Below are 25,860 nucleotides of genomic sequence, written 5' to 3'. Positions count from 1 at the left end.
ATCAATTGGAAATGATCCCACAACACTGGGCTCAACATTGCATTGGACACCTTGGCTGGTACTGTGGCAACAGCAGCATCTAAATCAGGCTTCCTCAACCTTGGCCCTCCAGATGTTTTTGGCCTACAACTCCCATGATCCCTAGCTAGCAGGACCAGTGGTCAGGGATGCTGGGAATTGTAGTCTCAAAAACATATGGAGGGCCGAGGTTGAGGAAGCCTGATCTAAATAAGTGATAGTGTTTAGCTATCTGGTTTCAGCTAGTTACTATGTGCTCAAGAAGTCCACCTCCCTGGTCAAGAGTTCAATACACTAACCACTTCACCATGTTTCACATTATAAAATGACTGTTGTTTTTCTTTCAATTAAGTGGTCCTTGCACTGTGAAGATTGTCAAATGTGAAGCAATCAAAATGAGGAAATGCCAGACTCTAACCGGGACAACAAAAAAAGTTTGCTAGAGAACTGGGTAGAGAGGTTGCTGGGAAAATGTGACGTGTGGGTCCCAATGGCCTCTGTCCCTGATTATTCAGTTATTATTTGATTTATGTGGTCTTGCTGCTGCCCTTGCTTTGACCCTCAGAACGGCTGTGTGGGAAGTTTGTGTCTCTCAGATAGAGTGAAGCGCTGCTCTGCAAAGTGTTTGGAGCCAATGCGAATGCAAAGAAACTGATAAATACAGAAAAGGCTCTCTGTGCTCCAGATGCACCCCAAAGGGGAACTATAAGAAAACAGCTCCTTGGAACTAGGCACTGTAAGTATTTTAATGTATTTTGTAAATGCCTTAGGATTGTCTGGTCTTGACATACGACTATACTTGGGAGATGTGATGATTATGTCAAGTTTGGTGTTTGATTTTCTAAATGCAGTGCTAATTATAATGAAATATGCACCTGAACAGTTAATTTTAGTTTCTAATGCTTTATTTTTGATATGTTCTTTCCCCCTCCCACCACCATAATGCTTTATTTTCTTGGTCTAAAGTGCTGTGTCATTTACTGTATATATTAGTCTACAAGCAGGACGTTTAACTGTCTGTAATGAGAGCAGAGCCTATTTTGTTTTAGCATGCACAGGTTGTTGGCACATACTAGATTTATACCTACTAGAGGATATTACCTGCACAGTGCATTTGAATCATTTTAATAGTTCAATAAAATTTTCATTTTACATGAGAATTGGATTTTGCAACTTAGCTAATGTGTGATGAATTTTGAAATTATGAAGTTTTAGTATTAGTATTTTAAGAATGAGATATTTGGCAGTTATATTTGTCATCTAAAATGGACAGGTGCTTATTGGGTTTTAACGAAATGAAATTACGGTAACATTCTGAAAAAAAAGTGTTTGGTCAGGCATGCAGTCTAGCCCCATTGGAAGTAGCTTGGTCTTTAATAAAGAGTATAGTCAGGGACTAAATTATTACATTTGCTAAGACTTCCCCCAAGGACTCTTCCCCCAAAGATCATCCTGTCAGCTGGGAAATGTTATTACCTGCTAATTGCTGCTGATCACTAAATTTACAGTGGCAATTTGAAAAGTTGCCCCCTAGGTTCATTTGCCCTGCAAAAACCTGCCATGCACTAGTTTCTGAAGAAGTGAGTTACCACACCATAATAATTTCCTTTTTATTAAATACACTGGAAGGAAAACTAGTGCATTTTAAAGAAAACTAACATTAAAAAAAAATTGCACCACAATAGCTCTTTCACCCATCATGAACCTAATAGTCCATTGGCTAGGAGTAGTCAACAGAGATGTAAGTATAGTTGCCATGTGGATTGTGGGTGCCAGGCATGCTCAGTCAGCATTATTGTCACAAGTAAAAAAGAACGGCAACCTGAAAGTACAATTAGATCATATAAAATGAGTGTATCAATGTATTTAGTATAGAACTAGTGGAGACATTGGGAGATATTCAGCTCTCTCATTCCATCAGCACAAGTATCCTTCGTTACTGTGAATGCATCTCAGAATGCATTGTGGTTGTAGATGCCAATAATATAGAGATTTGTTAAGAGTTGGATCTCCGATCACAGGCACATTTACTTGGAAGCCCAATGAGGATCATTTCAAACATGGCAAAATAGTACACTGGTGCCTCGCAAGACGAAATTAATTCGTTCCGCGAGTTTTTTCGTCTTGCGAAGCACAAAATCCCATAGGAATGCATTGGAATTCAATTAATGCGTTCCTATGGTCAAAAAAAGTCCAAACAAAGCCAAATTTGGTACAACAAGAGTTTATTAAGTGCTCTTTAAAGCCACACATACTGTAAAGAGCATTTCAAAAACTGAAGGAACAATAAATTAAGTTTCTAAACATGACAGAAAAACATTTAAAAATCAACAAAGTGTACAGTACATTTTCTAAGACTCTGGGGGACAACTCGAAGAAGGTTCCTCTTCCACTCTTTGCTTCTTGCTGAAGAACCCCCTCCTCAACTGTTCCCCCAGCCACCCACCACACAGAAATTCAAATCCAGAATTTTTTTTAAAAGACAGCAGAGTGGCCCAATGGTAACAGAAAATCATAAAAATGCAGGAAAAAACCACACAAGCTTCCAGATTCTTGCAAACCCCTCCGCAACTGTTCCCCTAGCCACCCACCACACAGAAATTCAAATCCAGAATTTTTTTTAAAAAAACAGCAGAGTGGCCCAATGGTCACAGAAAATCATAAAAATGCAGGAAAAAAACACACAAGCTTCCAGATTCTTGCAAACCCCTCCCCAACACCAAGTCCTTGAATTCCAAACACCCCAACCCAAAATCCAAAAACCCCCAAAAAAGTTTTAAAAGTTTAACTTACCAAATGGCTGCAAAAGAAGTTTTGGAAAAGCTTCAAAAATCACCAAAGTCTTCAAAAACCTCAAAAAAGGCTACCACACTGCGTTCTATGAGTTGCTCCTCGAAGTCAAGTCACAACTGTATTAACGGTGTTAAGAAAAAGGAAACAAACTTGCAAGACGTTTTCGTCTTGCGAAGCAAGCCCATAGGGAAATTCGTCTTGCGAAGCAGCTCAAAAAACGCAAAACCCTTTCGTCTAGCGAGTTTTTCGTCTTGCGAGGCATTCGTCTTGCAGGGCACCACTGTACAGTATTATCCATATGTTATGTGATGATAACACACAAATGTATTTTGATGTTTCTGTATACACACTAGTAGGCCACAATTGGCATTGTTTCCCACCACTGTACACAAAAAAATGTGTATGTGATTGCCACACATGATGATCAATGCACAGGATTTATTCAATTTCCTAGAGGTATTTACTTGCATAAATTGAGTCTTGTTTGCAGTGGGGAGAAAAACAAAACAAAAACCCTTAACTGTTCCATTTGATATTTCTGTTGTGGTATTTTCTGTTAAGAAAGAACCAACCTTAGCTGGAAGCTTAAACTACAGGCACACTTTGATTTATGGTTCCAGGCTTTTGAAAGTATGACAGATTTCTCTGAACGATTAAGTATTTGAATTATAGCTTGATCTCTCTTCTGATAGCAGCAAAAGGTAACAAAAGATAATGTACGCAAAAGCATGCATTAGTTAGTTAACACTGGCCCACCCATGATTTAGAGTTTCAGTATGTGGAGCGGAAGAAAAGGTTAGGACAGGATACAAATCAAGGTTAAAATCTACTGCCTAAATCTAGTTGCCCTGCAACCTCATATTCTTTCCCAGGATATGAGTGCACTTCAGAAATGTGAGAAGACTTTCAGCTTGAATTCCTAAAATTCTCCCTGGTGAAGAAATTTCCCTTTTGACATAACTGTCAAAATATTTACGATAGATGTTAATATACTGTCGGTTCAAACATTCTGAAGTACTCCCTGGAGGGTGTCCTGCAAGACCTATGCTCTATATGCTGTAATAGAGCAAGCACTGCATATTTTTTGCCATTAATAATACGCTAGTAGCTGAGCAGTGTCTTTGTTAGAACTGGTATTTTCTCCAAAGGGATTCCACTGATATTTTGTGGCCATATGGTTAGATTTTACCTTTGAACACATATTAGTATTAACACTTGTATAGGATTTCATTTTACTTTTTTTTTTGCACTATGGCTGTGAATTTGTTATTTCCCTGGAATCAGGGATAGGTGAGGGATATGTCCTGTTGCACTCTGTAAAGTTCCTTACACATTCCTGGTGTAGTAGTAGTAGTAGTAATTTGCACTGTGACAGACCAAATCCTACTTACATTTACTCAGATATAAGTTCTACTGGCCAGGGTCCAGAATAATTGTTTCAGAAACAGAAAAATCAATCAGCATTCCATGGCAGTTGAGCATACCCAGTCATTACTGGGCTGTTTTTGGAGTTCTATGACAGGGGGTGAAGGGGCCCTAATTTTTTTTTGTACTCTTGTACCAAATCTGATTATACTTCCCTTTTGTGAATGGACAATGTCATTTTGGCAATATATGCAATGTTACACTCCCCTGAAAACGGAAAAATACAAGGAATTATATCCATTGTACATTTGCACACATTAAATATGCAACTAACCTGTGACACAGAATGCATGGGTTGACAACTGGCACTTAGCTAATGCAGAACTAACTGTGCCAGTCTAGACACAGGTTTAGCTCATTTACTCACATTTTCAATCTAAATCAAAGGTGGGAAACCTATTTTAGCCCATTTTAGGCTGAATTTCACAGAAGGGAATTTCCAGGGGCTGCATCAAGCAGTGAGCAGGGTCCAAGCCAAAAGTACCGTACGTGAGACCAGAGACTCATCTCACTCTATTTCTTTCTCTAATGCACTCCCTATCAACCAATTCCATTTTTGCTCTTTCCATTTTCTCCCTTTCACACCTCCAGCTGCCTCCTCTCCTACAATTAGACTTTTTTTTTTTTTTTAAGTCACAGGCTAAAGTGGAGATTTTTCAGTAGATGTTTATAGCTCTAAAAGTGTTCAGTGCTCACTTTATTTCTGGGTTCAGAAAATACTATTGCATTTTTTAAAATTACCAATGATTTTCATGTTACATTTAATCATACAAAAATATAGTGCTATTTAGCATTCAATATAATATGTATATCATAATATATAATCACACAGCATGATTCAGTACATGCCTGTTATGAAGAATACACACTGTGGTTTGTGTGCAGCAAAGGCAGCAGTGGAATCCTAGGCAGGAGAATGAGGAAGGATTTGTTTTTGTGACTGAATTAGTTCCTTGCTATCTCTTTTATTTTTGTTCAGGAATTGGTTAAAGGAAGAGCAGCATTTCCCTCAAAGCAATATTCAAAACTATGATGTAACTGAAATCACACAATGCTCCATTTAAAGTGCGTATTTGCTGATTAAAACATGTAGACTTTGTACATGCTCAACTGATCCCATTGATAACGGTTGCATGATTCATCAAGGCACTTCTATTTTGAACAAACATTTACAAACAGAGATAGCAAGTGGCAGCATTCTTGTCATACTATGCAGTTTCACCTTTTCCTGCTCTATGGTGGAAGGGGGGGGTTGTCTGGATGAGGAACATCAGAAAAATGTCTTTTTAGAAATCTGTAAATAAAATTGAAAAGGCCATGAGACATTTTTTCTGCCCTTCCAGCAATCCTTGCTGTACAAACCACATTAAAACAAGAGGTCTGGAGACAAAGTACTGGCTGATCAGAGAAATTCAACCCCCTCCCCCAATTTTCTTTTTGCTTCTGCCTTTTGCTACATCCTTAGAATTGCCAGAACACAATAGCAACATAATTTTGTAACACCGTAATGGCTAGTATAAGCTTTCATGTGCCAAACGTACTTAGGCAGGTCCATAAATGGCAGAATACATTCATCAGGATCTAACCCAGAGATGGCTAAACTCCAGTTCAGGTGCCTGATCTATGCCCCAAAATATTTTTCCTTCTCCGCTAAGACCCCATTAATTAGCACTGGCAAAACATAAAAATAAAATAAAAAGTAAAGGAGATACAGTGCTGGGCAGAGCAAAGCCCGATGCCCTAATGGGGAGGCATATTCCTGGTCATTACACAGATCAAGTGGAGAAGGGGCAATAACGCCACTCCTCAGTTTATCTGCATGAATAGGCTGTGGAGGAGGGGCTGTGTGCCTGAGTGGTGGGGGGCATACTCACTGCATGCAGCCCCTGGAGGGCTGGCCAAGAGGGAAAGTGGCCTTTGGGAGGGAGGGAGGGAGGGAGGAAGGAAGGAAGGAAGGAAGGAAGGAAGGAAGGAAGGAAGGAAGCTGCCTGTTTTCCTCCTTTCCCTTTTGTAGCTTATTTTAGCACTGCCAAGTTTCTCTGTCACTTCTCCCTTTTACTCAGTTCCATCTTCTCCGATATTTTTCTTTAATAACCCTTTGAAAGCTTCCTTAAGGTTCCTTTCTAAGTCCATTCTGAACTGCACCTTCCCTTTAGCCTCCATGCTTCTGAGCCTTCTGTCTCTAAGCTATCTCTCAGCTTCCACACACACCAGACCTCTCCCAACTCTTCAGCCTACTGTACTTTTTTGTAAGGTTTAGTAGTTCCCAACTGACAACATTGGCTTCCCTCACAGGATCTTAACTGCAAACTCTTTAGTGTCCAGAGCAACAGAACATTTTGAGCCTAAACATCAGCTCAGTCAATCAGTGTCAGAGGCTTCACTGCCAGAAGAGCAATAGACAGAGAAAATAGATGGTGAATAGATGGTCTAGAAAGGGCCAATTGCAACCTAACATTTTATATTCATTGAAGAATATTTATGAAGAATCCAAGTGACTCCCCACACTGGAATTCAAAATCCTTATAGATACTATCAAAAAGGATTGGAAAGATAGTCTCCTGTTCACAGTTTTTCTTGCAAAAAAACCCCACATTTCCCACATGATTTCACATCAGTAGTATCAGCCTCTCACTGAGGAAAAACAAAATTATATTATCAGCACTAGCTCTCTAGTCTAGATGGCCCTGTGTTCTTATCTGTTTCCTTGGAGTTTTATTGAACTGTTTTCATTGGCTTTTTACTCTGGAAAGTGCTTCTCCCCAGAAATATGCTTTGTGATTTTGCTTCAGGCACGCATTGTACAAATCACTGTAAGGCATAACTTTCTTCCCTGTAAATGTATGAAAATGGCATTTAACCCATTTCCAAAAATGTATTAAATATGTACAGAAGTTATCCAGTTCAGTTCTTTAACAAGCACATTAATCCATGGAAATATTTCATTCTGCCTCCTTAGCAAATGGGAAGATCTCATCTTGTTTAATCTCAGATACTAATTTTGTTTTGCTTAAGTTTAATGTTTATTTTTTATCTTTAATAACTAATCTAATAATATATACCAAAAACTCCAAACTTTTACTTGTGATCTTTTCAGGATATAGACACTATTTTGCATCATGTGCTATTTGAACTCTCTGACAAGTCACCCAGCTCAGAAGGAGAGGTCTCTGGTAGAGATTGTTGAGAAGTAGCATGTTATATTTTTTTTTATAGATCACTGTTGGAGCCAAGGGAAGTGCTGGCAGGGAGGATGATCTTCCATTGCTCATTCCCATTCTAGACAACTGATCTCTTTATCTGTCTTCTCTTAGTTTTTTACATGTACTGCATATAAATTAGCCATTCTTACTACTTCTTTCTGGGCTTGCAGTAACTGGCATGTTCTCAGGGTACATATGAAAGGATGCAAATGTTGATGCTCCTCGGGCTTTGAAGGGATGATGGTGCTAGGGGTGAGCCTTTTTCAATTTACTAGTGGAAGCCACTAGATTCATTAGGCTAGAGATAATTTTAGACAGATCTTGCCACATAGTTCTTAAGTTTTTAAAGGAGCTTCTACACAGTATTGTTGTTATATATATTTTTTGCAATTATCCCATTACTTTTCTTCATTTCACCTGTCCCCCTCTCTCCTAATGCAGTAGGTCTGAACAGCAGTGATAAAAGCCCCAGGTGTGGATGTTTTTGCACAAATCTCATGAGATCTGAAATTTCAGGTTCTTGTGAGACTTTTCAGCAAGATTTGCAGCTCCTTATCAATGGCTCCACCCACATGGTCCGCCCTCAGTCAGGCCAGAGAGAGCTTAAACTATTGCACTCACAGTGTTTTCAGTAATGGCAGACAGAAACAAAATGGTTGAGGTATAATCAGCCAAGGAACAATTAGGAGAGAGAAGTAATATTGTAGAACAAACTTTCTACCTGATATTTCAAGCAAGGTAAACAAATACTGATCATAAACCTTGCATGGAAATTAAATACTCCTATACTAGGAAGATGTCAAAAAAGGGAATAGATTTGCATAAAATGTGCATGTGCCATTTATAAACACAGATGCAAATTTAGACAAGATTACTATAATTTATTTTAAAAATGTATATCACAGAAATGGAGAAGGTTGTGCCCAGGTGATCCAAAGGTTAACTAAGATCAGTTAACTAAGTTGATGGGCAAGATGCTCTCTTATGAAACTGAATAGAAGGTATCGTCAAACACAGAGATGTCCTTAGGCTGCCCTTCATATAGGGTGTAGGTCCTCTTTTAGGTAGGACACATGGCCACCCTACTTACCTGACACTAAAAATACAGGCCTTGTAGATCTTCATTGATTGCAAAGGAAATAATAAATGTAGAAAAGTAATTTCCCAGCAACTGCATTCCTACTGAGAAATAATGATATTCTGAGGCCGTCAGGATCCAGGCTAATAGCTGAAGTGAGAACTGAGAATATTTGAGGGTAAGTATTAATAGAAATGTGGATTCCCTTTAAAACAAGTAAGATTAATGGAACAGTAGATTCAACAGAATCAGATCCTTAGTAACTTTGTATTTGTACTACCACAACATAATATTTCTATTTCTATTGCACTCTGTAGAGTTTTTCTAACTATTTCTCCTTTTCCTCCAATAAATTGTTTCAGGAAATAATCTTATCCTTTGACAACATCTTGACTCTTCAATTTAAAGTAACTAGAAGCTTTTTGAAAGCAGGTAACATTCCGAACTGAATGAAGCAGTGGGAGCTAGAGCAGACTATGGCAAATACCTTTGTGACCATACCTGATGGGTACTGCCTTAGTGATCCAATCCAGTATTATGGTGAGTTAAGCAAAAGGCAATTATCCACATGTCTCTCTGTGTATGAACCGAATTTCTACAGTTGTTAAATATATGTTTGATACATGAAGGACATTCAAAGCCATCCAGTGTGCCATTTCAGCATTGAGGGGATCAAATACCGTAATTCCCTCAGGTGACATAAAGATATACAGTACAAGATCCAAAAACCTACTCCAGTGTGGATGCATTGAAGTTCACTTAAGTAGTGAATTTCATTCTCAGAAGATATATTCAAACAATTTAAGACCAGTTGTGGCCTTTATATTATATATTTAATAAAGTAAGATATATACCTGTATTATATTATTTTGTTTTTAGCGTTCTGTTGGAAGCCGCCCAGAGTGGCTTGGGAAACCCAGCCAGATGGGTGGGGTATAAATAATTGAAGTATTATTATTATTATTGACATTTTTTAAAATTAACAGTAAACTCTCCAATCAAGGATAATATTGTCAGCAGAACTGTATACACAGGGTGCCCTTCTACAAACAATTCTACTATATTCTATAATTTAGAGATGTAAAATCCTAAACTAATCCACTGTTTTCTATGTGATTTTTCAAAATAATCTAGATGCCTTCCCAGAACACATCAGTTATCCACTGCAAGATCTTGACTTCCAAGCTGCTCCTTATTGTCAGTATTCAACCATTCAGTTTCCTGCAGCATTACAGACTCCATCTCCCCAAACACAGTACAACACATACAACTTGGATTCTCAATACAGTGATGGGCAATACATCATCAGCAATTGTGAACTCAGTAAGCCCACCTACATGGGTGCCCAGAATAATGGGGGAGGATATCTTGGACAGAAAAGACCCAGGCTTAGTCACTCTGCCTTGCGAATAAAGGGACAGGAAGAGCTCTGTGTGGTTTGTGGGGACAAGGCTTCAGGATATCATTACAACGCACTCACCTGTGAAGGCTGCAAAGGTAATGGGGAAATAATTTTGTGAATCAGAGAATGTCCGCTGGTTAAAATTGGGGAGAAAAGTCTAGTGCAAAGTTAAAGTTGGGGAGAAAGGTCTAGTGCATAAGGCAGGGATAGAGAACCTATGGCCTTCCATATGTTGTTGGACTACATTTCTGATAGTAAGATAGACACCCAGCTTTGATACGGGCAGTAGCTCAGTAGCAGAGCATCTGCTTTGCATGAAGAAGGTCCCAAGTTCAATCTCCAGCATCCCGAAGTCAGCCTAGGAATGTCCTGTATTAGGCTTGCCATACATCAGGAAAATTTCTTATATGTTCTGGTTATGGGGTGTAAAAATGGTGTCGGGGGGAATTTTGCCGAATCGGCAAAATGTCAGGGAAAACCTGGATGTATGACAATGTGATGGAAAAATCAGTGGAAACAGCTCCAAAAGCTGGTGTCAATATGGCAACTCTATCCTGTATGAAATACTAGAGAAGAGCTGCCACCCAGCACAGGATCAGAGGGACTACTGATCTGACTCAGTATAAGGAAACTGTCTATGTTCATAAGGACAAGCAGCATGGGTTTCCATGGGGATAACCTGGACAGTAAAGTCCCAGGCTCTGACTTACAAATGAAGGGCTAAGAAGAAGGATGTTTTGGTGGAATCTAGATGCTAATGGACTCCAACTCCCATCAGCCTCAGCCAGCATGGCCAATGGCCAGGGGTGATGAGAGTAGTCCATTTAACTGAAAGTTAAATCTTACTTCAACAGTGGTGACAGGACAGCATCCTCTACTGCATGCGAGGGCAACAGGCTGTCTTATCAGCTGTATCATTTCTCATTTTTATGCTCACTTGTTCCAAATGTGTATGCTAGGATTTTTTCGACGTAGCATCACCAAAAACGCCATCTACAGATGCAAGAATGGTGGCCACTGTGAAATGGATATGTATATGAGGAGGAAGTGTCAGGAGTGTCGCCTAAAGAAATGTAAAGCTGTGGGAATGCTGGCTGAATGTGAGTGCCCAAATTACAACAAAAAATTCTGACATGCTGCTGAGTTAAGGAATTTTCCTTTCCTGCAATGTTTAAAGGCAACTAATGGTATTCCTTCCGAAGTTGTGTGTGTGCATGTGGGGTGGAGGGAGTTCACTAAGAGAATAGTTTCCTAGTCTTTAGAGTACATCTGATATTTAATTCCACCTCTGCTAGGTATCAGTACTTAGAAACATGTTTCTAAACTTGATCTCATGGTATAAAGGTATTTAACAACTCTGCTGAAGCTAACCAGGTCTGCACAGGGCTGGTTACAGTGGGACCTTCACAAAGTGTTCTCTACCTCTGATAGCCTCCCTCCTATATGGGTGAACTCTAGAAGACTTACTTGGTGGCAGAATTATGTTTGATATGAGACAGCAGGCAGATTCTATTTATTCACATAGCTCCTGAGCCATGCTACACAGAGAGCTTTATTGAAAATTAAAAATGGTGGCTGCCAGACCTCATATTCTAGCACTGTTTAGATTAAGAAGACTAGGGCTGTCATCAGAAGTGGGGTTCTGTATAGGATCAGGCAGAAGTGGGTTGTTGGGGGTGCTATATGAGCCCCAACAGGGGTTTGCTGTTGCTTACCAGGAGAGAAAGATGGATGAGGCAGTGGGCATGGAGCAAATGCACCAGTGGAGCCAATCCAGTGCTCCCACTGGTGTGTTTGCACTTCACCAACCTCTCTGCAGCCTTACCCCTCAGGGTAAGCAATATTGACCCACTTACTCTGAAGCTCCACCCCACCCATCAAGATGGTTCTGCATATTACTGAATTGGGCTGCATATTACTGAACAATGACTTAAAAATCAAGGTGTGTGAAAATATTAAAAATTAATCAATTAATTAAAAACTTGGCAAGTTATGTGTTCTTAGAAAGTGGAGCTGCTGTTCACCAAAGGCCATAGCACAGTGGTAGAGCATGTGCTTTGCATTCAAGCAGTCCCAGGTTCAATCCCTGGCATCTCTAAGTAAAACTGAACAAGACTTGTCTGAAACCCTGGAGTTTTGGTATAAGGCAGCTTCCTATCATCTGAGGTGGTTTGCCTGCAACTGATAATCTCATAAGTAACCAATTTTAGGCTATAATCCTAACCCCTTCTCTGAGAGTAAACGCCACTGAATTCAGTAGGACTTACTTTGGAGTAGTCATGGCTAGGAATATACTGTTAAATGTTCTGCAAGGGAACATGCTTGAAATCAATGCCTTTCTGGAACTTGTTGTTTCCCCCTCTGGTTTACATTTTTTACAGGTCTACTAACAGAAGTCCAGTGTAAATCAAAACGCCTCAGAAAGAAGAGTAGCTTCCTTTGTAGCATCAAAATGGAAGTTGAGGGAGTGGACAACAAGCATGTATCTTCTACAACAAAACCTTTAAAAGTAGGGTATTTTAAAAATAATTTTAATTGTTGTATTTTAACTGTTGTATTTTGCTTTAAAGACATGCACATCTTTCTTTCTAAGGTGCAGGAGCGAATGGAACTGACTCCTGGAGAACATCAGCTCATTGACCATATTTTGGCTGCCCATCAAAAATGCACAATTCCCCTGGAGGAAGCAAAGAAGTTTGTATGTGTTCATAAACAGCAATATAGCAAATGTGATTTTGGCCTGGGGAAGCTTGGCTGCAGTAGTTCATGTCTTGGTTACTTCCAGACTGGATTACTGCAATGTGCTCTATGTGGGGCCTCCTTTGCACTTGATCCAGAAGCTGCAGTTAGTGCAGAAGGCTGCAGCACAATTGCTGAAAGAAGTGAGGCCTTGTCAGCATACACTAGCAGTGCTCAAAGATCTGCACTGGTTGCCAATTTGCTACTGGGCCAAGTTCAATGTGTTACTATTAATATATAAAGGCTGTAACAACTTAGGACCAGTTAACCTGTGAGATCACCTTATGCCATATATGCACACTTGACTGCTTCTATCTGTAGAACTAGCACTGTTACAGGTGCCACATAATACCTGCTCTGCATTTGTAAAAAAAACCCAATCTTTACGTGTGGCAGCAGCTACAATTTGGAACTCCCTGCCTATTAACATTAGGCAGGAACCTTCACTGTACACTTTTTGGTGCCTGTCGGCGGTTTGAATCCCTGCGATGGGGTGAGCTCCCGTTGCTCGGTCCCTGCTCCTGCCAACCTAGCAGTTCGAAAGCATGTCAAAATGCAAGTAGATAAATAGGTACCGCTCCGGCGGGAAGGTAAACGGCGTTTCCGTGCGCTGCTCTGGTTCGCCAGAAGTGGCTTAGTCATGCTGGCCACATGACCCGGAAGCTGTACGCCGGCTCCCTCGGCCAATAAAGCGAGATGAGCGCCACAACCCCAGAGTCAGTCACAACTGGACCTAATGGTCAGGGGTCCCTTCACCTTTAAGGACATTTTTGTATACCTACCCAGATATGTAGTATGTTGTGTCTATTTTTAGTTTATTGCATTAAAAAATGTTTTAAACATATTGAAATTGTTTTTACTGCCAATTTCATTGTTTGATCTTTTTGTAAAGCACATTGAAGTTTTTCACAATCAAGCAGTGTATAAATTGTATGAATTAAAAAAAATTAATCTAACTTTCTATTGGTTTATCTTGTGAATACATTTTTTTTTTTATTAGTTGCAGGAAACTGCCAATCCTGAAGAGAACTTCCTGCATCTTTCAGAAACAGCTATGGTTCATGTCCAGGTACTAGTGGATTTTACAAAAAGACTTCCAGGTAATGCATTCCACAGGAAATTTTCTTGGGGTGCTTCCAATCTATGCATTTAGCATGGAATTGCCATGCCACTCACATTTTATTGGGCTGGGTGTGTGAGCACATATCATCATCATCCATTTGCAACCCTTCTTTTCTCAGTGCTTATTCCAGTTTTTTTCTTCTCAGAAAGTTCACTGCTGTTGTTGAAATAATGGAAGGGTAGTGATATCTCCACAAATGTATATACCTTAGTGCGGGAGATGCAATTAACAGAAATCAAGTGATATACAAATTTTATGAATAAATAAATATCATGGCACAGGTGCCCCCACCAATGCCTCCTATGTTGCCCACATAAGGTCTCTATATATCCCCTAAAAATCCAGATTGCAAGACTGTTTTTCCTGTTCTGCTCCTGTTTACATTGGTTCAGCCTCTCTTGCATTGAACATGCCCTTTCAGATATGCCCACATTTCACTGGATATCAACATTTAACACCCACCCTTATTTCTGTTCTGAACAGAGGAAAGCTGCAAAGAGCTTTTATCTGTGACTGCAGAAATGGATGATATAAGTGCCTTTTCCCCATTTATGTGGCAAGGCTGATATCTGTAACCTTTTGTGGTCCTGTCTCTTCTTGTGCTCTTTTAGACATCGCAGCCATTTTGTGTTTTGCTGTGCCTTCAAGGAAGCCATTTTGTGACTGGCACCCAAGGCATTTATGAACATTCCAAATGTTTCCACTGGCCATAATGGGTTGGTGTCTGGAGCCTTAGGGGATTTTTTTCTGACTCTTTAAAGCTACATTGTTTTGATATACCCAGTGATATATTGAGAAAGCAAACTTTATTACAGCTTGGCACACATTTACCTTTGTAGTGGGCACCATTTTATAACCCCTATTATTACTTTTTTAAAAGGTATCTTTGAATTAATGCTAAAAAGCTTATAGATTACAGTACTGCTTAACTGAAAGGGTATGATAGCACTGTGACATTAGAAGTCTAAGGACTTTTTTCCACAGTGAAGAGAAAAGCAGCATAAGATAGAAGATTTTTAGTGGGAAAATGGCCAGATCCAATAGAAGTTCCTACTTCACCTTTGCTAAAACTTGAAACATTTTGAATCAATGTATCATTATTAAAAGATATAATTGGGAGTATCTGTAGCTAGACTTTTCAAACTTTAGATCTGATTCTCAAAAAAATGTATTCTTTGCAAGATTAAAAAGCTTATATAAGTAAAGAACTGTCAAATTTCAGATATATACCTACCATAAAAAATCAATGTAATTTGATTACCTATTCATTTCTCTATAGGGTTCGAAAGTTTAGCCAGTGATGATCAGATTGCATTGCTGAAAGGCTCCACAATTGAAACAATGTTTTTACGTTCTGCCCAGATATACAATGAGCAAGGGATTGAATGCCAGTCATCATTCCATGAAAGTAAGTTATGTTAGCATTAGATGAACTTAATAAATTCATGCGTATACGTGCTTGCCATGATCACTTCACTATATGCATTTGATGAGGTGGGATATGGCTTACCCTAAGGCCTTTCCCAAATATGACCTTCCCTTGGGATAAATGGTTCTTTCTTCTCACTTTATCAAATGAGACATTGTGACACAAATTTAAAAATATGATAATCATAAGGTAACTTTAAAAGGGAAAATCTGCTCTTATAGACTTTCATTTCCCTTGCTCTAGGTCAAGTAAAATTTTCTGCCAATGCTATATGTGCTCAAGATAAAAGTACTTACTTAGGACTGTCTCATACTGAGGAATGCCCAACATCAACTACTACAACAGGTAACTGAGCTGTCCCACAAATATACTTTTAGTAAATTTTTAAATCATTGCTTACTGGATTACTGAGTTTTTAATAGCAAGATACATTTGATTTTCAGCCAGAATACCTCTTTGACTATCTATTTTGTTGATTAGACTGCTGAATAGACTATCGATCTTGTTGATTAGTCACTTTAGACTGCATTTCTTGAATGTTCTAGATTAATCTCTCTGCACCCTGACATCTGTGACTTCTTCCACTAATATATTTAAATGCCTGAAAAAACTTAATTCTGCACCCTGGTATTTTCTTGCACATTAATATTTTATCTCCACTCCCTTTCCTCTGAGTGGCTGGACCTAAAATCTTATATGTATCTTATATATGCTATCTAATCTTAAAAATAGGACAATTATATGTTGTCTAGCTACCATCTGATATCTTCTGGTTTTTTTCCAGGTATCACTGAGGAGTTTATCACTGCACTATTTTATTTCTACAGGAGCATGGGAGAACTCAATGTGACAGAGAGAGAGTATGCATTGCTTGTTGCAACAACTGTGTTTTTTTCAGGTATATAGAGCAACTACACACAGTGTTCAAATACTAAAACTGAATAGTGTCAAAGAAAATTATATCAAAGTATTTATACTTTCAAGGTTTAATATCTTGGTTGTAAGTCCCATTGATTGCAACTGAACTTACATGTTAGTAAATCTGCACTGATCTGCTTAAGAGGATCCTCTGGGGGTACACAGAGGGTTGCAGGGGCAGAAGAAAGCAGAATTTTGTTTCACAGGTGGTTGGACGGAGGTGGATACCACCTATGGAAATTAATGGCATTTACCCCCTGGTAAAGGGGCATAGGATTGCAGCATTACCTAGAAATAAGCACTAATAAACTTCAAAGGACAATTCCGAGTAGCTAGACAGAAGATTGTGCTATCAGATCCTGATCATTTTTAGGGCTAAAAATAATTTTTTACAGAAATATTTTACATAAGTGCAAGCTCATGGGGATCGGAAATAACTTAACATTCAATATTTTTATGGCATTATGACCATATTGGGAGAATATATGTTTGAGTTCTGCATAGCATCATGTAATTTTAATTTTCCTTTTTTTTTCCAGATCGTCCACTCCTAAAAAACAAACAACATGTGGAGAAACTCCAGGAACCCTTTTTAGGAATTCTGTACAAGTATTCAAAGATATATCACCCTGAAGAACCACAACATTTTGCCCGTCTCATAGGGCGACTCACTGAACTCAGAACCCTCAATCATAACCACTCAGAAATCCTAATAACCTTGAGAACAAGGGATCCTAAGCGGATACCTGTACTTTGTGAAATATGGGACTTGCATTAAACAATCTGCCAATTACTTAAGCTGTTACACAGGACTGTTTTTTCCTCAAAATATGCTCTTTCCCAATTGTTGTGCTTGTATTTAAAAAAATCCCATTTATGTTAAATGGCTATATTCGTGTTTTTTTAAAAAAAATACTGTGCTGCAAAGCCTAGATAGATCAGTTGGTGAGAGGATTGAAAATACCATTTGTGTTATAAACACACACACTTTTGTTGCAGTTGAAAAGGTATCAGAGCATGTATAACCTATATAACATTATTGCCACAATTGCAAGGGTATCTGGAAGACAAGCTTAAAATGGTATGGATCAGGTTCTTTACATGTGCTGTTTGACACCTCTAGAAAGTATATCTTTCTTTGCCCAGGAAGGTTTTAAATGAGTGGGAGAACAGTTGACAGCAGAAAAATCCTTTATATAGGGCAGCACACAGAAGACTATGGGAAGTTGAGCAGGGAACTGGATCCCTGGCCTCTCAAGCCTAGACATATGTATGCTCTGATGGTCCATAAGAAACCTATTATGGCTTAGATGGATACTGCAACTATTATGACCACATAACTTTCTCAGTGACTTGAAGTGGATCCTGGTGCTTCTGTTGTAAACATGTACATGTCTCCAAACCACATTATTCACATCACAACACTCACCATCTTGTTTGTCAAAGTTATAAGCAATTAAACATTAAAGTTAACTAATAACCATTAGAGAACAAAATAATGAAATGATCGGTTATGTAATTAGTATATCACACAATTTTGAAAAAGAGTAGTAAATTATAATCACCCAGGATAGCTGGTAACCCACAAACTGATTATAGTTAATTGATTATAGTTTAGACCAAAATTTTAATAATTTGGTAGTTATATCTTTTTATTTACTTGCCAGTTCTAGTTGAGGAACAGCCAGAATAACCAGTACTAAGTCCAGATGTCTGTCCTTGATTAAATTTTTCAGTAACAACAGTTACAGGATGCACTGGAAAGATAACTCACTATATCTGCTATTATTTTATGTATTTCCCCCCTTTAGATGAAGCAATGGTAATTTAGTTTGATGGATGTTCAATTAGTGAAACCCCATGCATGTTTGAATTCTTTGTTTACAATTTGCTACATAATATGGTTCAACATTATCATCTGTTTTTGTGGACGTCTCTTCACAGCTTCAGTTCTTTTGCTAAATATAAACCATAATGAACCAGTTTTGCTTTAGTCTTCTTGAAACTTAAATAAGTTGCAGTATTTTTTTCCTGAATGCTTATAAACAAATCTTTAAAACTGTGAATTTGTTGATGTACAGTGCCTTTGCTGCTATGGATCAAAATCAAAAGAACTCTGTAGCTAAACCTTTATTGTGTAAGTAGAAATTTACTTAATTTCATACTAGAAGTGAGTTAATGCTACAAGTTGAAATGGAATGTTCACTGAATTTCCAAATGTAGTAGCAAACATTTGAAACAGATTTCAGCTATCAGTTTCAAAATATAAGTTCCTGATATTAGAACAATATTTTAAAAACATGGCTTAAAATCTCAGCATTTTTATATTATGTTATTTTTGCATTTTAAAATTATTTTTCATACCTAAAATATAATGTAAATAACTTATCTGAATATATAGTTAATATTTTAATATGTGAAATATTTTGTATAGTCTATATTTTTCAGATATATATTTAAGTGTAATAAATGCACTATCAATCTGGTATTCTGCAGCAAGATAGTTGTTTTTTGTATGTATCATTAGTCATCCAACATGATGGTCCTTTGCTTTAAAGTCAGAACATGCTTTGTTAAAAATCTGAAGAAAACAATACCAAAGAATTATAGAAATGAAACTGAAAAGAAAATTAAGACCACAACCATGACCCAATTTTATCATATGACCTTTGCCACAGAACTTTGCCATAAATAAATGACTAATTAAGCCTGGATCTTATTCCAAGTATCCCATTTTCTCATTCATCCATTCAGATTCAAAGATGCCATTTAAGTGGGACCTATATGTTAGTCTACATGCAGCAAGCTTTAGGAATGTCGGTATTTTAGTCTGAAGGCCAAATTGGATGTGAAGGAGTGGCTTCAAGCCCTCTTTTTCAATTTTCTGCAAATAGTAGCCAAGTTAAGTCTGATGCAGATTACAACTCAATAGAACAAGGACTCAGCCACCTTGGCAAATAAAAAGCACTTTATATATGTTGTTTATGCATTATAACACTGTGACACCATATGGCGGTGTGGAGTTCCATTTTTCCCAGTCCGATTTCTCATACAAACTTTAAAAGGCGTTTAACTGAAATGCTTTTTTGATGTGTCTAGATCCAGCCCAATAGTAATCCCCATGCCATTTTCTGCAAATAAAACACCTATGTTGCTAACCCTGGTAAGAAACACATAAATGCACAAATCTTCATCCAGTTTGGCCCTTAACACAGATGATTGTGTTGCCCAGCATGGCTTGCTTAAAATATGAGACTGTGGTCCTATTTACTCTCCAGTTTTAGAATCGAATTATATGTGATATAGGAGAGCAGTAATTAGATTGCCTGGCTTTTTTAACATTAAAACTAGTTTTCTGAATTTCATGGGAATCCCAATTTAAAATGGGGAAATGATGTGTTCCAATGAAATTAGAAGCTCTCTGTCTCTGTTTTAAATATGGGAGGGGTGGGGGAATAAACAGTCCAATCATGATCTTTTGTGCCTTTGTGCAGGCTGTGAAATCTGCCCTCTTACATTCCTCCTTGCATTAAGAAGCTGATGTGGAGAAGTTTTAATAAAAGATGCAATGTGCATGTTTTTGGATGTCACAATTGGTTAATTCCTTGCCATGTCAACCCTCCCAAATCTTGATTCCCCCACCCCTAAATGTTTTGGATTAAAACCCCCCGCAGCCCTAGCCACTGGTTGTGGCTGAGGAGAGCTGTGGTTCCTAACATTTGGAGGACACCAGTTTAGGGAAGGCTGACATAAGGTATCTTTGTCATTGACATATTGGTTCAGAGCAGACAAATCAGTATCCTAACAATGTGGACATTCCACCTAGCATGGTATGTAAACATATCAATAGTTACAGTTGGTTATGATGAACACTAAAAAAATGAGAACAGTAAAGGGAAATAATTAATTTTCACTTTTGTCCACTACATTCTGGATGAGATAGTGAGCTGAATCTTAAAGGTGTTTTAAAGTGACAGCCTTGCATATTAGGAACATGCCAGATGGGTGGGGTATTAAATAATAAAAACATTATTATTATTATTAACATTGGATGCTGCCTTTTTGTGAGTCAAGCTATTGGTCCATGTAGTTCAGTATTGCCAACAGCCAGGGATGAGGAATCTGTGGCTCTAGAGATGTTGCTGGGCTCTCCATCTCCCATTACCACTGATCACTGGCCATGCTGGCCAGTGCGAACTGAGAGTCCAGCAAGCTTTGGAAAGCACAGGTTCCCCATCCCTGGCCTAAACTGACTGACAGCAGCTCTCTACGGATGCTGCATGTGCAGTAACAAGAAAGAGTGCGAAAGGTGATGCAGATGTCCATTAAAATCTGCATCTGCCTATTTATATTTTATAAAAAATAGTTATTAAATTTAAATAGAAATACAACACATCTCACCATAATACGGCTGATAGTTACCAGATGAAACCACTTTGAGGTTGTTTGTTGCTTCTTCTTTTTACAATCAAGCGGTATATAAATTGTAACAAACAAACAAACAAATAAAATAACCCAGTCTGCTGTCCAGGTGCTTAACTCTTCATGGATAATTTCAAGGCCTTTGTTTTCCTTTATGGTTCTTTTACTTTAAACTTGACTTTGTGAGGACAGCCTTTCAAACAGAGGGCTGTCTAATGTAAAGCAAGACACAGGGCTACTCTGGTTGTATTCAGCGTTAGTCCTCCTGCTCAGAGAATGCAATGCAAATAACGGATCTGTTAGTAATGCCCATTCATTTCAACGGGTCTTAATGTCAGTAGGTCTAACACTGGATGCAAGCAACCCTCCGGGCAAGCCCATGTTCTGACACTCACTTTCCCCCCGCCATTCAATTCGCCATCAGTTTCATTGTGTGAACAGGGTCTTTGGAGAAGTTCCTCTCTGACCTGGGCTCAGCTGAAAGCCGACTCCTCCAGATGTGATGAATGTCGCAGTCATCTACACACTAGGGTCGGAACTTACTTCTGGGCAGAGCTGTATAGGATTGCGCTGAGAGCCTATTCGAAGCAGCTCTAAACGAAAAAAAAAAAACTAGTGCAGTCATTTGCTTCGGTGTATAAGCTAAACAAGCTATAGCTTAGGGCCCCAATCTCTTGGGGGGCCCCCAAAAAAATTAAAGGAAAAAAAACCCTGGATGTACATTTCCAAAATATAAGATAAAAAAACAAATAAAATAAAACCTACATACAGCAACAGTGTTTTGTGTTGTGTAGGCTCCTATGATGTAAGTAATGGGACCCCAATCATTTTAAGTTAGATCTTAATAATTATTTCACTATTAAAATACTTCTTAATTGTATTTCACTATTAAAATACTTGAAGACAGGAGTGCCTGGCATGCGCTGGCCCATGGGGTCACAAAGTGTTGGACATGACTAAACAACAACAACAATTAATATACTTCTTCTTAATTGTATTTCAGTTTGACAATTGCTTTGATAAAATACATATTTTGTTATTTGCAAATGGCTTTAGATACCTATTAGGTCCATAAATTACCACATAGCGTATATTCAACACAAAAAACAGCGACAATTTGTTGTTGACAAAGGACAGCTGGACATATAAAGGGCCCTATTACCTTCAGGAGCTTAGGGCCTCATCAAACCTAAACCCGGCCCTGGATGTGGTCAAATGAAAGCGGCGGTGGGCGCGTGAAGCCAGATGACCGGGTGAGCAACGTTCCGGCCGCGCACGTGGTTCCCCTTCCCGAGGGGCCGAAATCATCGCGGAGTTTATCCCGCTCCTTCCCCGCCCCCCCCCCGCCCACTGAAGGGCTCACGGCTCACGCCGTGGAATCCTGATGGAGCCCCCTCGAGGGAGAGGAGAGGACACGTTAAAGTAAACCGCCGACCCGTCAGCTCGCGCCTTTGCACACGGCCCGCTACCGGACGCTTTTCCCGCCTTTTCTTTTCCTTTGTACTGTATACTCCTACAGCCGTTTGAGACGTTAAGGTATATACACACATATATACATAGAAGGTACATACACACACATATACATATATGTATATATGTATATGTCCTTCCACTTCGTTTTCTCAGCCTCTAGCACTATCGCTCGTACAGGCTCGCTTACCCTCAGTCTTAGCTCCCACATTCGCGTCAGTTGGTGCGTCTGAAGGGAGAGGGTAACACCTCTTAGATCTGCGCGCCTGACTCGCAGTTTCAGGCAGCAAAACGTGATGCAGTCAGCGCTGCTGTCCTTTTTACAAAACGCAAAAAACAAGGGGGGGGGGCGCCTGCACTATTTGTGTGCAAGCGTGAATGCTGGTAATAGGGTGGTAGGAAGAATTGTCAAATGTATCTAATATTAGCCACTAGTTTACACATGTGAAATGCAAGAAAGTGTCTTGTGTGGGAAAGCGCTGCTTCATATGACCCTCAACTGTGTTACTGTATTTGATTTTTTTTTTTTTTTGCATTTCTTGCAACAGTATTTGGAATATAAAACTTTAAAGTTGAGTCTGATTTCATCAGCAAGATTCACAAGTCACATATAATTGCTGTAGAAGTATCTCATGGTTTATCACTGTCCATGTATATGTTGCTTCACAAACTAGATAACGTTAGGGAGACAAAAGAAGGGAGTGATGGAGACTGGTAAACTGAAAATATGGTATGGTGTTCTTTAAGAGACATTTAGGCTGCAACATTATGTGGGGACCAAGAGGTTATATGCAAAAGGTTTGATGGAAAAGATGAATGGAAATTGAGGGAAAAGATGGCTTTCACAGAGGTTTGAAGCACTTCCGCCATAAAAGTTTCAGACTCACTATTTTTTGGTAGGATTCAATACCTACTTCCAAATTCACATCACACAATTAGCGTTGATTGGGAGGTCTTGCACAGCAAACCTACTTCCCACAAATATTTTTTTTTTGTGCTAAGGAAAATGTACTGAAAAGTGTGGGATAACACTTGATTTGACAATGTTCTAACCTGGTGGCACAAAATTAGGATGAATGCTCAACAAATAGGTTGTTTGGAAGCAGCCATATTTTTAAATTGTCAACTGTTTGGTTCAGGTAGAGGTACTATGGCAAAATATGATTATGCCCAACTGTTTTCATATTTCTGTTCATCATTCACAAGGAATGCATTTTAAATTCTCATATACAGTGTAATAGTGCTGGATTGTTTGTTGCACAGAGCTGTACGTTGAATTCAGTAGATCTACAATATTCTAATAGAGAATGATGAACACTATCAATTGATACAACTTGTCACAATAAAAAGTTTATAAGTATTACAAAAGGCCTGTTTTCCAAACATAAAGTATATAATTTTACAAAAAGTAAATATAGCTATGTTGGCCTACAAGAAAATTTCCAAAATCCATATTAGGGAAACACCTTGATTAGCCCAATCAAAATATCACAAAATAGTGTGCATTACAAGCTTTTGAGTTCCCCAGAACTATTAATCATTTACACATTAAAACAATCTATGGCATTTTAAACTGTATTGGTTTTGTTTGTTATTACAGTATGCATTTTTATGTTTTTATATTGTAAACTACCCTGTGATAGTTTTGGATCAGGGGTACCAATTTTATTGGGGTGGAAGGAGGCAAGCCCCACGCTGCATAATCAGTCACATGATGAGGTGCAATCATACCTTTTGAATGGCAATGCTGTTCAATTGGGGGGGAGCTCAAATTTTTTTTGGGGGGGTGGGCAAAGTTGTATTGGCCCCTAGGAGTTGGCTCCTATGCTTCAGATGGTGGTATAGAAAATTTATAAATAATTACAATTATAAATAAACCAATTATAAATAAAGTGAAGTGGGTGGGAGAAAAAAAGTTGGCTATGGAAGTGATTGAGTCTGCATCTCATCAGTCTTCAGATGGAATGTGGGAGGAGTTAGGAAACATTAAAAGGAGGCTCCTTAAGCACTATGCAGCTTTCAGGTTGCACCAAGGCCTACAGGAAAGAAGGAACAAAGAATAAAGACTTCAGGAGAATTTGAAAGCTTATACACTGTTTTGTGATATTTTGGTTGTTGTTGGCCTAATAATGCACAAATGACAACGTTGGAATTATTTTTCTGTTATTTTCTGTTTAACTTGGGAAATCCAATAAATCAATAATTCTCCATTTTCTTTCTTTTTTTAAATGATATTTATTGAAAATTTTAAAGTTACAAAGAAAAACGAAAGAGAAAAAAAGAAAAGGAGAAAAAGAGAGAAAGAAGTAGATAAACATAACAATTAAACAATGCAAATCAATAAAAACCAAAGTCAAAAAAATAACAAAACACACAATACATCTAAATCAAAAAACAAAAATAAACAAAAAATTAAAAAACAAGTCTAATATTCCCAAATCCTTAACTTTCATTAACTTATTTCAACGACCTCCTCACACCTCCCTTTTTTGTATTCTAGTTGTTAATTATCTCAGCAAATCCTTTCCATCATTCACAATATTCTGTCATTAAATTACCTTGATCTATTTTAACCTTATCTTACCCTAAAAAACCCTAAAACTTAAAACTTAAATCTTATATATACCAAATTCTTTTAACCATAACATATCTTACATAATTCTTTTTGACATTTCTGCTAAAGCCAAATAATTTCATTCCAACATTTTTCTAATACTCATTAATTTTACGATACTTTTCTAAATAAATTTTTAAAACTTTCTTCCAATCTTCATCCATCGTCTCTTCTTCCTGGTCTCGGGTTTTGTCAGTCCTTTCTCGTCCATCTAATCCATCAACCTGGTGCTCTTATGTCCGAGGCTCTTAAGTCTTTTCCATGTCCCTTCTGCAGGTCTTCTTCTTGTTTATACCTGCCCTTTACTTTGTCTTTTGTTGATCTTTTTCTTATTTTCTTTCCTTTCTCATTGGGGGGTAGGTCTCGGGAGGGCTCCAATCCAAAAATATCTCCATCTCTCCTCAGCAGATCAGCCCATTCCCCACAGTCCCATTCCCCACAGTCAACACTGTAATCCAGAAAGTATTTAAAAGCATGTTTCAAAGTCTTTCCAAAATTAAGAGCCCTCACAACTCCAACCCCCCCCCGGTCCACTCCAGATTCAAACTTCAAGAACAGCGTCTTATACTCCTGCAAGGCCTCGGATCTCTCCATTTGTGTTATTTGAGGTTCAACAGCAACCTCCTCCATTTTCTTCTGCACTTGCGCTTGCCCTATCAAAACAGATTCCTGGGCTGGTTCCTGGATGGTTTCTATATGGGTATTCGCCGTTTGTCCAAAGTTTTTAACTGCAACAGTCATCAAATCCATCTTCTCATGCATCTGCTCCAGCAAAGCACTTGTCTTGCAAAAAGCAAGCACCAAGACTTCTTGTAAACACATTTCCCCCCCCCAAGGTTAGAGTCTGGTCTCACGATCCTACTCATACAGCTGTGAGGTCCCCAGATCAGCTCCGGCAAGAAATTAACAAGCTCCCTCTAGAGGAGACAATTTCTATTTGTATCCATCTTTTGAAAGCAGGACCAACAAAGAAAAATTACTTTCACTTTTCAAATACTTTGTTTCTTTTGATTGCAAGAAGCAACATTGGAGTCAATTTATTTCTCTCTCTCTTTTTTTTAAACTATCTGTCAAAAGACGTTCCATTCACAGTCGATGAACTTCCCCATAAATTTCTGTCTCTGACACCCCGTTCCCAGGTTTGAGACGGTGGAAAATTTATCTTTCTTTACTCTCTCTCCTGCAGGCTTAAACAGTCAAAAATCCCCCTCTTTTCTCCTGCTTCC

General features: G+C 38.5%; 2 protein-coding genes and 1 long non-coding RNA gene across 11 annotated transcripts in view; 2 read left to right on the top strand and 1 right to left on the bottom strand.

Moving 5' to 3' along the window:
* The first annotated feature begins 441 nt into the window (after positions 1–441).
* On the top strand, positions 442–16,921 carry LOC308479286 (bile acid receptor-like). Of its 3 annotated transcripts, XM_081009862.1 has the most exons (11): positions 493–754; positions 8,880–9,057; positions 9,652–10,014; positions 10,879–11,019; positions 12,301–12,428; positions 12,513–12,617; positions 13,659–13,758; positions 15,061–15,189; positions 15,454–15,555; positions 15,995–16,108; positions 16,668–16,921. In XM_081009862.1, exons 2-11 carry the CDS (start codon positions 8,967–8,969, stop codon positions 16,904–16,906), a joined length of 1,512 nt encoding a protein of 503 aa, XP_080865988.1. In that variant the 5' UTR covers positions 493–754; positions 8,880–8,966; the 3' UTR covers positions 16,907–16,921. The 3 variants fall into 3 exon arrangements, with proteins under 3 accessions (XP_080865987.1, XP_080865986.1, XP_080865988.1); XM_081009861.1 differs by having other exon boundaries at positions 442–754; positions 8,950–9,057; positions 12,301–12,617; XM_081009860.1 differs by having other exon boundaries at positions 444–754; positions 12,301–12,617.
* Positions 16,922–18,758: 1,837 nt separating this feature from the next.
* LOC308479340 lies at positions 18,759–21,880 on the bottom strand. Its single transcript, XR_013987618.1, has 2 exons — positions 21,713–21,880; positions 18,759–21,143 (listed from the first exon to the last, which is right to left on the bottom strand). It is a non-coding gene; the product is annotated as an uncharacterized lncRNA (long non-coding RNA).
* Positions 21,881–21,949: 69 nt separating this feature from the next.
* Positions 21,950–25,860, top strand: part of SYCP1 (synaptonemal complex protein 1) — a 56,232-nt gene continuing 52,321 nt past the window's right edge. The window contains exon 1 of one of the 7 annotated variants that reach the window (XM_081009810.1): positions 21,950–22,086. Coding sequence is in view for 2 of the 7 variants with exons in the window: in XM_081009808.1 (XP_080865934.1) it covers positions 22,470–22,591 (122 nt within the window). In the remaining 5 variants the exon portion in view is untranslated. The other 6 variants (XM_081009813.1, XM_081009814.1, XM_081009812.1 and 3 more) reach the window with 6 other exon arrangements.

The sequence above is a fragment of the Podarcis pityusensis genome (assembly GCF_964106645.2).
Source record: "Podarcis pityusensis genome assembly, chromosome: 6".
Lineage (NCBI taxonomy): Eukaryota > Metazoa > Chordata > Lepidosauria > Squamata > Lacertidae > Podarcis > Podarcis pityusensis.
This window is presented reverse-complemented; position numbering and strand designations above follow the sequence as displayed.

Bases quoted from the DNA above. Each gene is read 5' to 3' on its own strand.
- LOC308479286 (XM_081009861.1), top strand. From the start codon at position 8,967: ATGAAGCAGTGGGAGCTAGAGCAGACTATGGCAAATACCTTTGTGACC. The intron at 12,618-13,658 runs GTATGTGTTCAT...TTTTTTTATTAG, and splicing joins TGGAGGAAGCAAAGAAGTTT to TTGCAGGAAACTGCCAATCC. The intron at 13,759-15,060 runs GTAATGCATTCC...ATTTCTCTATAG, and splicing joins TTTTACAAAAAGACTTCCAG to GGTTCGAAAGTTTAGCCAGT.